The sequence below is a fragment of the Seriola aureovittata genome, chromosome 21 (genome assembly GCF_021018895.1).
Source record: "Seriola aureovittata isolate HTS-2021-v1 ecotype China chromosome 21, ASM2101889v1, whole genome shotgun sequence".
In the NCBI taxonomy this organism is placed as follows: Eukaryota; Metazoa; Chordata; class Actinopteri; order Carangiformes; family Carangidae; genus Seriola; species Seriola aureovittata.
In genome coordinates, this window is record NC_079384.1 from 13,384,849 (window position 1) to 13,397,327 (window position 12,479).

At 41.6% G+C, this 12,479-nt stretch overlaps 1 protein-coding gene across 2 annotated transcripts in view; it reads left to right on the forward strand.

The window, feature by feature from the left end:
* Nucleotides 1–12,479, forward strand: part of dock1 (dedicator of cytokinesis 1) — a 180,521-nt gene that overhangs the window by 159,373 nt on the left and 8,669 nt on the right. For both annotated transcript variants that reach the window (XM_056366513.1, XM_056366514.1), the window contains exons 44-47: nucleotides 454–540; nucleotides 2,224–2,400; nucleotides 3,873–3,956; nucleotides 10,555–10,692. In XM_056366513.1, the coding sequence (XP_056222488.1) occupies nucleotides 454–540; nucleotides 2,224–2,400; nucleotides 3,873–3,956; nucleotides 10,555–10,692 (486 nt within the window). The remainder of the gene's footprint in view (nucleotides 1–453; nucleotides 541–2,223; nucleotides 2,401–3,872; nucleotides 3,957–10,554; nucleotides 10,693–12,479) is intronic.

The window sequence follows — 12,479 nt, forward strand, 5'->3', positions numbered from 1 at the left end:
TCACGCTTAGTTGATTTCTTTTTCTTCTTTTTTTAAATTGTTTTTGGTAGTTTTTATTTTTTTACATTATTTTACAGACAAGCACACAATATAGTGCCTGACAAAGGACCATATACCCTTGAAAAAACACAAATTAAATAAAAAATAAAATAATAATAATTAAAATAAATAAATAGAAACACACATTTCTGAAAGGGAGGCAGCTCTCAGTGTGCACTAAAGAGGAATATAACAATGACATTTTCAGTGACAGCCCATTATAATGACACAGTTTACAACAATCCATCTCACCATCTAGCCATTGTGTAACACGAGTTCACCTTTGTGTAAAAGCTGTGTTGTACATGCTCCTAATAAAAATAACAATGATCAAGGGACACATCAACTTTTAAAATGTTGCATTGAGTTGATTTCTGAGGTTACAGTTTTTGACTTTGTGCATTCTGTCTACAGAACATGTGGATCGAGAGGACAACGTACACAACGGCATACAAACTTCCTGGCATCCTGCGCTGGTTTGAAGTGAAGTCGGTCTCCACGGTGAGTACGAGCAGGGGCATGTCTGCCAGGCCGGCCCGCTAATCAGATGAGAATCTGCAGCCTTGCTCTGAGGCAATCGATATCATTTCTCCGCTTAAGCGGTATAGACAGCTGCGCGGACGCGGGTGTGCCGCTCCCCGGACTAACGACGGCACGTTCGCTCTCTGCCAGAGGGCCCGCATTGATTCACCAAGCACTCCTTAAAGCCTGTTTCCACCGAAAATAGCTACACAGCACAAATACAACTAGAGCAGAGTTCAGCACTCACTCTGTTGATTTTCCTGTAATAGAATTACCTGCATTGCTCAATTTTAAACCCTATTGATAAGAGGATGGCCTGTCTTGGTCTGCACTTGGAAGGGGCACATTTCCTCTGCATCCCAATGAAACTGCATTAATTTTTATTATCTTAGTTGTTTTGACTAATTAAAGTGCTGGTCCCCGTTTTGGCCCAGAGGTTGTTTTTTGGAAGGGAGACTGTGGAGAAATGAGAACAGCGATATATGCTGGAGCGCAAGAGCAGGTTACAATATCACTCTCTCTCAACCTGTTAATGTGTCATTTGTTTTCCCCAAAACAAATGCACTACTTAGCATAATTATGCTAGCGAAGTATTCCACAATCAGTTACTCTTTATTTGTCGGGTTTATTAGTCACTTTTATGTCTGTGCTGTTGAAAAGCCTCAGAAAGGGGAACACCTCCTCCTCTTCCCAGAGCCAGGGTGTTCACTTCTGTCGGCTCCCCCTGCGTTCATGGCATCACATGACGCCCACGCACCCGTGCAGTTCCAGCCTTTATGCCCCCACAGTGGTCCCTCTGGTCGCTACATCCACAATCATTTCACTAAAAAAGACTTGATCCCTCCTCTAACTCCTGATTCCATGCAGTTAAGTGTTATTCTACATCGCCACACTAATTCATGGCAGAACCCTTCAGGCTGGGTTGGAACATACTGTCAGGAGCAGCTTGCCCTCCAGATGAGCCAGGGAGAGGCCAGGTCCCCGAGGTCAGACTCTCTATTTAAAGCTTAATGACTGGGCTGAGATTCACCAAGCTAAAGCCTTCCATCTGACAATGCTTTTTATCACGCTGGCCTGAGACATACCGGCACAGATTGGAGATTTGTCTCCCTGGCACAGAATCTTATCTTTTTTGGCTGGGGTCTGTATCTGACATTTACTCAACAATCCACTCATGTTCCTTGTAGATTCTTAGTAAGCAAGCTGCAACAAGGTGATTGTTTTGTTTTGGTGGGGTTTTTTTTCATCCGAAGTAATGAGATTGCCCCCATGTGGAGTTGCACGGACTGAGTAGGAGTTTGCTCGCACACAGTAGTGGAAGTAATGACAGCATTTCCAAGTATTTTATTCATCTTTTCTCAGCATTGCCAATCATATTTTGTTGACTTGGGAATTGAAATTCCCCTACACCAACACACTATCCATCTTCATTTGACAGTTGCAGGTTCGTATATGGGCGCAGTGAAGAATGATTCATTGCTTCTCTATCCTACATGATTTATGTGTTTAGTTAAGGGTTCCTATGCCCATCTTCTAATAACCTGGTGAAGACAGAACGTTTCCACTTTGTCGTTGGGATCACAGAGACATTCGTGATGTATGTGTGAAATACACTAAGTGCTGAGGATATTTGGTGACACCTTCTCTTACTCTCCTGCACAGGAGGAGATCAGTCCACTGGAGAACGCCATAGAGACAATGCACCTGACCAATGAGAAGATCAGCAGCATGGTCCAGAGGCATCTCACAGACCCCAACCTTCCCATCAACCCTCTCTCCATGCTGCTGAACGGGATTGTGGACCCAGCTGTCATGGGAGGTTTTACCAACTATGAGAAGGTGGGCAAAATGAAAAAAGTCTGAAAGTCTGTTTTATTGTATCTCTATATTGTCTTAACCTGTATTCCTTTATGTTAACAATTTCATTTTACTTTAACAGGAGCGTTAAAGTCATAGTTTGACACTTTTGCTGAAAGTTAGATGAAAAGATTGATACCATTCTAATGTTTGTACCATAAAACTGAAGCTAGAGCCAGCAGGCAATTAGCTTAGCATAAATACTGCCGGGAGAACAGCCAGCCTGGCTCTGTCTAAAATGTAAAAAAAAATCAGCCCATTAGCCCCTTTAAGGCATATGACTGCACCCATCCAGTCTGGTCGGGTGCTGGAGCCAGGCTAGCTCTTTCCTATTGTTCTCAGTCTTTATGCTAAGCTAACTCTAAGCCTGTCCTGTTTCATATTACACATACAGATATGAGAGAGGTATCGATCTACTTATATTATTTTACCTGAACAAGTTTAAGCCTTTTAACACATTTTATTTTCTTAAAAGTGAAACATGAAAATTATTTGTGGCATATAATTTTAAACTAAGGTAATTCAAGCATGAAAGCTAACTCTTGACCTTGGAAACAGTAGTTATATCTAACTAGGTGAATGAGCTGAGCGTACCTTGAGTTAAGATGATTTAGTCAAACTAATACGGTAATTATACACTTCATCAATTTCTAATAAATCAAACTATATTTGAAACTAATTCAGGGGGACCATATTTTTCCTCGGCTTGATTTCATGCTTTGAAAACAAATCATGATCTCATGCATATTTCAGATCCTAGCCGCTCTCCTGCCATCAGCCTTAATATTTTCATCACTACACACTACTCAACTCCCATATTGTTTGCCTCTCAACATCATAGGTCATCATAAATCTCTTTTTTTTTATTGACCTGTGCTTTTTTTTTTCTTTTCTTTTTTTTTCATGGGAAAAGCTCAACTCAGACTTCACCGAGTCCCGTTTTTCATCATATTTCTAGGGCTCTCACTGGTTTATTGGCTGCACACTCCATTCACCTTAACACCATAGCAACTCATGTAGAAGGGGTAACTCTTTTTATCTTGTGTTTGATGATAAAAAAAAAAAAGAAGAAGTGCCTGTTAGTTTTCTAGCGTATATCAAGACCTGGAATAGATTCATTTTGGTCTTGTGAAACGGTGTCGTATCAGTCAGAGGAAGTGCGACGTGAATTCTTTGCTCTGGGGTCAGTCCTTCATCTCAGTGAAATAATGCAGGTGGTAAAGGAGAGACGGATATCTTGACTGAATTTTTCTCATTTTAACTGCCTCTCTCAATGCTTTCCCTATTGACTCATCAGTTTTTTCTTCCTCATTTCTCTTTTCTTTTTTTTTTTCATAACACAAACTCTTTCACCTCTCTGATTGTTCCTCAAGTCTTTCCCTGCACTTCCTCCTCTTCTTCCTCCCTTCCTGCAAAACACACTTAATCCATTATCTCTTCTCCCTCCTCTCCAGGCCTTCTTCAATGACAAGTACATGCAGGAACACCAAGAGGACCTTGAAAAGATAGAGAAACTGAAGGACCTTATCGCCTGGCAGGTGAGACTGCAGCGCAGAATGGTCACGTACATGTATGTGAAGTGCATATAATCACGCTAAAGCATCACACTGTGCTTTGTAAAGCATCTGTCTGTCTCGCCAAAGATGTCGGGGTTCAAGGCAAAGTGTCATGACCAGCTCGCCGCAAAATTACACGCTTGTTTACTTTAAAAGAGGTCATATTCATTCGTATTTTCCATGGCACATGTAAGGAAAGGCACGGCCTCCAGGCAGTCAGAATATTGAGCGTGAATTGGATGCATGAGAGGCATGAAAATGTGAATTCACACCACTTGGCCTTTCAGTATAATTGAGCTTAATTTGTGTGAATTTGCTTTGGGCTATTCATGTAACCTTTCAGGTGCTGAAACTATAGTGGCCTTCTCTGTAAGTTACCATGGGTTGAATTATAAGAGATGAGGAGTTTATTAATGGAAACAGCACCAGAAATTTGGGAGCCATGATCCACCCGCTAAGGGCCCTATAGACACCAGGCAGTGTGCTTCATATGTAGAGAGTTTCAGTGCTGAAGGATAGACTTCTTTATATTATGGCATTTATGTCTGAAATGCTGTTGCCTTACTAAAGCACTGTTACTGTTAAAAAAAAAAAAAAAAGTCACTCTGAAAGGTTACAGCTAGAATATGATATCGTCTGAAGAACTTGTGAGTGCACTGGCAAGAATGTCCAGTGACAGTAACTGAAGTGAGCAGGGGAAAAGTGTGTTAAAGAGTTCAGGGGGAATAATAGGGGAGGGGGGAGGGAGGGAGGGAGGGAGGGAGGGAGGGAGAGTGCTGAAGCAAACATTCTGAAGTTAGGGAGGATGCTCCGCTGCGTGAGGAGACAGCAAGAGATCAGCACTGGCGGTTTTGCGAGCTTTGCACCCTCACTGAGCCTGAAGGAAGTGCACACGCAGCAGATGAGAAATGTAAATACTCACATATTGTTGAAAAACATCACAACACGTCCTGTGTAACAGCATACCATGATGACACTCAACAGATCTTTAGCTCATTTGAAGCTCATCCTCGATTAAAAAAAACTCATGGCTAGTTTTCGCTTCGCTCCCTTTAGGATTTTCAGATTTTGTTTTGTTTCGCTTCTTTTATTCCTCTCTCTAAACTCTAGCTGTGAACTAAGGGTCACTTTAATACTCGGGATGTCATGGTTTTCCTGCCTCATGGTGTTCGCCCTGGAATTGAGCTCATATACAAGCAGTTTTTCTGTCTGCTGCCTATTGCAAGTCGTGAGGTAAAAAGGAAAGTTAATTGAATTTTCAATAGTTGTTCCTTTCTCTGTTGTTGAAAAATAGGTCAACTTTGTGCTCTGTATCTCTGCTGGAACTCCTCCGGATCTGATTCTCGGCTCTTTTGTGTTTGTGAAAGCTTTTGTCTTTATATGATTCACAACAGAAATACCAGCCTAATATTGCCTCCCTGCTTTTGACGCTGAAGTCTCGATATCATTTGTGGTGCTGCTCATGTAGTTGTTTTGCCTCAGAAGTAAGGCACTTTTTAACATATAATTACTTTTTCCATACTGGTTGTTACTTACTCCATATTCATTTTTTAAGATGTTCAAATTGTGTGAACATGGGAAAAGATAGGAAATCACTGACTGATATAGTTGGCAAAGCAGGTGAGAGGAAACTAAAAATAAACGTGTCGGTGCTTCATCACTCCTGGAAAGAAGTGAATAGCACAAACCAGATTTTACCTTTAAGACATAAGTTATTTTTCTAACCATCGCGAAGGGGGAAATCACTGAATAATAATGTAAAAGCACAAAAAAATCTTGTTTCAAATCATTTGTGTTGGTTCCAAAGTGATGCTCAGATGTGAAAGAGACAATTTTTCATTTTTGCATCAATGTGAGATTTCAACCGGACTAAAATAGTGTTAGAAATTACACTGCAATTTTGAAATCATCATCCGCCCACAATCCACAGTGCTAATTAGCAGGAGCTCTGTACGCACCAGTCCTACCAGTAAGAGATAAACAAGTTGCTTTATCTCGGCAGCTGCGTCAGGTTAAAAATGTCCTTCACATTCTCTTAAATAAGTCTTTGAAATCGTGGTGGTATGCGTCTTCCATAAGCACAAAAAGATACGATTGAAGTCGTTTGGTGTGATCATCACTGAGATGTGTCACAGAGAAAGCAGAAATATGTTTACAGAGCCCACGCCAAACATAGACACACAGGGAACTTTTAAAAAAAGATGGGTGAGGCAGATTTGTTGATTTGAAATGGTATCAGCTGTCTCCTCGCATGAGCCAGCGTTGCTTGTTTATCTCACGTCTTGAATCTGTCTAAATGAGACAAATGAAGACGAGCCTGCTCCAATGAACAAACTAAACGGGGAGAAATGAGCCAGTGGGCTCTGTTATTCTGAAATACCCACTGTCCTCCTCCAGTAATTAGGTGGGAAATGAGCAACTGGAAATCAGGAAATTGGGTATTGTAAAAGAAAAAAAATAGTACAAAGTAGGTGTTCTCCGTGATGTTTCTCGTTATAATTAGCAAACGCTTTGGACAGATGCTTAAATTAGTACTACCTAACTTTTCACTGCAGCGTGATCCACTCTATTAAAAGTTGCTAAGGGTAGCTAAGAGATCAATAAACTGCATCACAGACCGAAGGAAGCTGTTTTCACCGGGGCATCAACGACATATTCACACGCATATGTGAAGAATCTTTTAGTGACAACTCTCTCTTTATGCTGTCTTTTGATTTGAGTTTTTTTACTTGTAATTTTGATGCCCTCATCTCACATACAGTAGAGTCTGTCTGCTTAACAGTCTGTCCGACTCGCCACTGGCTGTGTACGTCTCAAAGACATTTGTGACCTTCATGAAAGGTCATGAAAGGTCTTAATATGTCATCATAGCCTTAATACCAGGCATCTCAAAGGCAATGTGGCTATCCCAGCACCCCAGGGTGTGGCTCTGAAGGGATAGAGCGACAGGGTTCAGCTAAGAACAGTGGGCTTCAAGCGACACAACTCGTACTAAACAGCAATGCCATTTCTTTTATTCTCCTTGTTAGCTGACACTATTGGCATTTGCCTGTTTATAAATAGGGCTGGGGACTCATTTGTAATCACTGCATGCCTCCAGAGTGTAGTTTGAAAGGTGCATGTTTAGTTTAAAAGTTGTGATTTGCATGGGAATATGATGAGGAACATCTAGGCTAAGTTACTAGCGGTTTATCAAGTATTCCTGGCTAACCTGTTTGGACCCTCACACCAAATGACGGACATTAGTGCTGGTGAGCATCTATGGCTCACCATCGCCTATATGTAAATTTTTCATGGCGTGGATGGCCGATGACATAGACAGTTGGTGAGCGTGCTCTGTGACAGGCCTGTGTAACGGGGCATGAGCGTCCCATTTGAGTCTTGCCTCTGGCTACCTGACAAACATATTTCCACCTTTTGCCCTGGTTTCATCCACCAACCCTCGAGAAAAATATCTTGCTCTGTAGCTGTTGTACGTTTGGCTCTATTTCCCAGCCACTCATTTTCTTTGGCACATTTTGTGCTGGGAATGCAACTACCTTACACTCGGCTTGTCTGATCTTGTTTGCTATGTTTTGTGTGGTTGGTTAGAGCGGTGGTACCCAACCTCTAGTATTGCCACTGTAAGGGCTTCTCATTATCTGGAAAGAAACCCCCAAGTGTCCTCATGACAAGGCGCTTCTTGACATTTTTATGCCTCCATACCAACGACAGCCAGAGGCATTATGTTTTTTTAAGGCTGTCTGTCCGTCCGTCCCATATTCATGGATGCAATATCTCAGGAACACCTTGAGGGAATCCCTTCAAATTTGGCACAAACATTGGACTAAAGGATGAACTGATTAGATTTTGGTGGTCAAAGGTCAAAGGTCACTATAACCTCACAAAACACATTTTTGGCCCTCTGAATGTGATATCCCAAGACTGCCTTGAGGGTATTTCTTCATATTTTGCACAAAAATTCTCTTAGAATCAAAGACGAACTGATTAAACTTTGGTGATCAAAGGTCAAGGTCACTGTGAAATCCTAATGTAAAAACACTTCTGGCCATTATTCAGTGCTGTAACTCATGAACAGAATAGGAGATTGTGACCATGTTTCCTGCATCATGACTAGTTAGATGGAGGCGTACAACCACGAGGCAGTAATTCTAGTTTGCATCATGCATTGTTCCTCTTTTGGAAGCTAAGCTTTAGAGCGATATCCATGCTGGATTTCATAATTGCAGCCCCAGGTCTCAACTGTCTAATTATGAGATATTAACATCAGCCTACATGAGGTAATATCTCTTACTGATCTCCCAAATCATAAACCTGCTGGAGAGGAATAAAAACTTTTTTGTAAAAAAAGAAAAAAGAAAGTTAAACTACTGAATACTTGCATCTGCGTGCATGTGTGTGTGTGTGTGTGTGTTTGCAACCTTGAGCGTAAGTGTCTTCCACAATGAGCTTACCTCCATGCAGCCACCAAGCAGAATTCTGTTGCCATGCCGCCACTCAGTTGCACTCAATCATCCTAAGGTCTATAAAAAGATGTGGGTATCCTGGGAGACGTGAATCTTGCCTCAGCTTTCACTCTCACTGGTTTTTCTCCCCCTTTCTGTCTTTTTTTCATCTCACAACACTTCGTCCTTCCGACTCCTCCCTCCCCTTTTTCTCACTCCTAACCCTCTTCCCCTCTGCCTCCCTTTCCTTTCCTTCACCTGTTTTTTTTTTTTCTTTTCTTTCAGCCTCGTCCTCTATGCACTCTTCTTAGAGGTCCCAGCAGTGATGATGAAGGTGCTCAATATCAGGGGAAATCCTTGCAGGGTGTCTGTAGCCTCCTCTCATTTATCTTTCTGTGCTAAAGCTTTGGTTTTGTGGAGCACAGCACAGTAACTAACATTCAGTGAGTGAAATATCCTGGATTTTAGCTGCTATGGTGCATGTTCAAGATCTCTGCTCATCTCTGATCTTTGTGCTTCTCCTATCACAGGATGCTGTTTAATGCATCAGGCTCAGAACCTGCAACAGTATGATTTTTCAATCAGCAACATTATAGATGTGTGTTTCTGCATTAGCAAGTTTTTCTCCCTGTTAATGAGCCCCCCAACATGTTGAAGCGGTGATTAAATAAAACATGTATCGTTTGAGATTATTACAAAATGTTGCATCACAAAACTGAACTGGTGTTGTGTGCCAGCTGAGTGAAGTCAGTTCTTGCTATAGCCTGCTGTGGAGGGGCAGTTTGCCCTCCAGGAAAAGGAAGAAAGGCGAGCAGGCTCTAGGGAATCAGAGGTTAGCACACACATACAGACACACACACACACACACACACACACACACACACACACACATATACACACACATAGTCTTCTCTTAACTGGACCAGCCAAGGCAGATACTTCACAGACTTCTTTGTACTCTGAGCAGATTCTTTGTTCCATTTGCTCAGGGCTTAGGTGAATATGTTAGCCGTAAAAGCTACTGTACTTAAAATGAGGCACAAGATGCACTCTGAAGTTCAGTGTTTCCTTGTTTTTTAAATCAGCAAATGCACCACTCTGACCAGGACAGATTAATATAAATGTTTGAATTAAATACCCTCTAATGTGCTTTATTTTTGTGTCTTTATTTATTCATGAGCATAATAGCATGAGCTGTTTTCTTTTCATGTTTAACAGTATTTCTCACTTATGGCAGTGAGACAGTTGCCATGGGAAAGAAAAGGTCTGCTATTACCACAGATGACTGTAACATCTTTGCTGGTTTGTGGCGAGTTTTTGTGCAGTCCTTCCCTGCCTTACCACAGCCAAAAGATGGCACGTAACACGGAGACACCAGGTTCTGGAAAAAAAAAAAAAAAAGCTTAACTTGTGTGTTTCACTCCAAACGCTCACTCCCCAAGGGATGACGCTTTCTCTTCTTGCCAGATTTAGTCAGCAGAGCTCGCTGCTGACACCGACTGTGGCACTGGGGTTTTCTAATTACTGGTTTCCACCAGTTCCAGGCTCTCTCCTTCGCTCTTTCTCTCCCTTCCTTCCTCCCTCTCTCCTTCTACCTTAGCTGCCTCTGTTATGTCTTAAGATTTTGTTATTCACCAGCTGCCTACAGTGTGAGAGGCAGCAGTGTGCTTGAAAGGGTGCATTGCGTCTTTATTTGCGTCAGAGGTGGGGAAGAAAAGAATCCATCACATGCTGTACATACCCATACATGTAATCTGTCCATGCTTTCTCATTGCGATGTTTAATACACCTGTTATTATGTTAACTTAGGTGGTGGGAGGAAGGGTGGGGGTGGAGGGGTATCATGGCAACAGCCTTCTCTTATATAGACTACTTCTACCTGGATAAAGTTGCAGTAATATTCTCCTCTCACACACACACTCTCAAAGTGATGTACATTCACTGCTTATGCTGAGTATGCACACCCATGGGTGCAAAGGTCATGTGCATTAAATTGGATATATGTAGTGGAACAGAAGCGTATTCCTCCGACGAATGCAGAACCAGCATGTAGCTAACTTCTCATCTGTCCGGGGTATGTTGGTAAAGGTTTCTTACGCTGCATTTTTTTTTTTTTTTTTTTTTTTCTCCCACAGATCCCACACCTTGCCGAGGGTGTTCGCATCCATGGAGAGAAGGTCACAGAGGCACTCAGGCCTTTCCACGACCGCATGGAGGCCTGCTTCAAGCAATTGCGGGAGAAGGTGGAGAAACAGTATGGTGTAAAGACCCTGGTAAGACCTTTTACCTGTTTGTGACCTTTCTGTTGCATCATAAATATGTTTTTGCTCAGCTGACGCTCATGTAATTTGCCCCTTTTTTTTTTTTTTTTTTCCTCACAAGAAAGTAAAATGACTCAAAATGAATCAGGTTAGAGGCTGGAAAAGGCTAGAGGAGAACTTAAAATTACATCAAAAGAAAAAACATGAACAACATCAAACCCAATGTAGAGAGGATGGAAGCTGGTAGCTAGAAGGGGCATTTTACCACCATAAAGCTATCCAAAGCCTGAGAAAAAACTGAACTCAAGCAGGAGCTAACAGACTTCAAAAATGACACTGACAGCGTGTCGGTGGGGATGTCCACAACATGGTACAAGGCAGCAGAAGGTTAGGTGGATGACAGACAGGTAACACTGTGCACTCTGCTTTATTCTCTGGGACAATAGAGAATCCTTCAGGCTAAAGTAAGGGACGAAAGAGGAGGGTCGCACTGTAATGACATTTGCGTATATGACATTAAGGAATGTGCAGATGGAAGCCCAATGCTAACATTCATTTGAGATGGCACTTAACAGAAACCCTGATCTACAGATTCAGCGAGCCCACCGGCCAGTCAGCCCTGAACCTCAAGATGAAGCTGTCTTAAGACACATTGTAGTTCATTTCCAAAGATGCAAGACCAAAAGCAAAATAGTTGAAGCAGCCTGGGCAAAGATCACTTATGAAGGAAAATTGGTCACTGTTGCAGACAACTCCCTGCATAGGAAAATTAATGAGTACAAAGACAAATCATGAGGTAGATTCCCACGTTTTTTTTTTCCTTTATCAAGAATTCAGAATAAAGCAATAAAAATAAATGAATAAAAAACAGACAGACACACACACACACACACACACACACACACACACTAACACACCAACTGATCTCTCGATGTAGGGTAGATAGAGAAAGTATACTGTATTTAGTTGATTTGAATTTCATGTACTTTTACAGTAAGTCCTACAAATTCACTTAGAACATGTGTGTCAGTGTAGTGATGTGCTGCTGGGGACTACCTGCCATCTCTCTCCTCCGTTGCAGATTTAATTTTTGCTAGGCCAAGCTTTTCCTTCAATCTTGCCTGAGGTAAAGAGGCCCTCGCTCAATTTAAAAGGAGAGGGTGGTGACCTTTCAAACGAGAGAAAAGCCATCACTTTCCAGGGTGTGATAATAAGGTTATCCTATCAGATGTGTGATGGCCCCTTTCTTTGCTTCAAAAGACTCTTTAAATGCAGAAAGATCCATTGTTATTGCCTCTGTTACCAGATTTTTCTTCCAGCAGGTTTCAGCAGAAATTAGTAGTATCACCACAGTTTTTTTTCTCTTCCTCTAGCTTTATGTGTGATAGCATTTAGAGCTATGTAATGTATAAAAACTAAGTAAAACTCATCACGACCTTCACCATTATAGTTTCTCTGTCCATCACACTGGAGTACTGAATCCCATCTTGAATTTCCATGTCCTGTTGTCCCTCATAATATGTAGTGTAGCTATAGACTGAACAATTCAATAGCAGTAAGGACAATGTGATGGTAGCTAGCTAGCTAGGAGATCGTATACAGTGTATACAATGAATAAGCTCTTAAAGCCTTCTCTAAGGACAAATACTTACGTCAGGAAAAGATGTACAACTCCATTCGCAAAAGAAAATATCCGTCTAATGTTAAGTTTTTTCTAAGTAGAAGTCTAAATATACCTGAACTGTACGTTGTGAACAATTTAAGCAGCCATGATTATGGTAGTAGCTGCTAAAAACCAG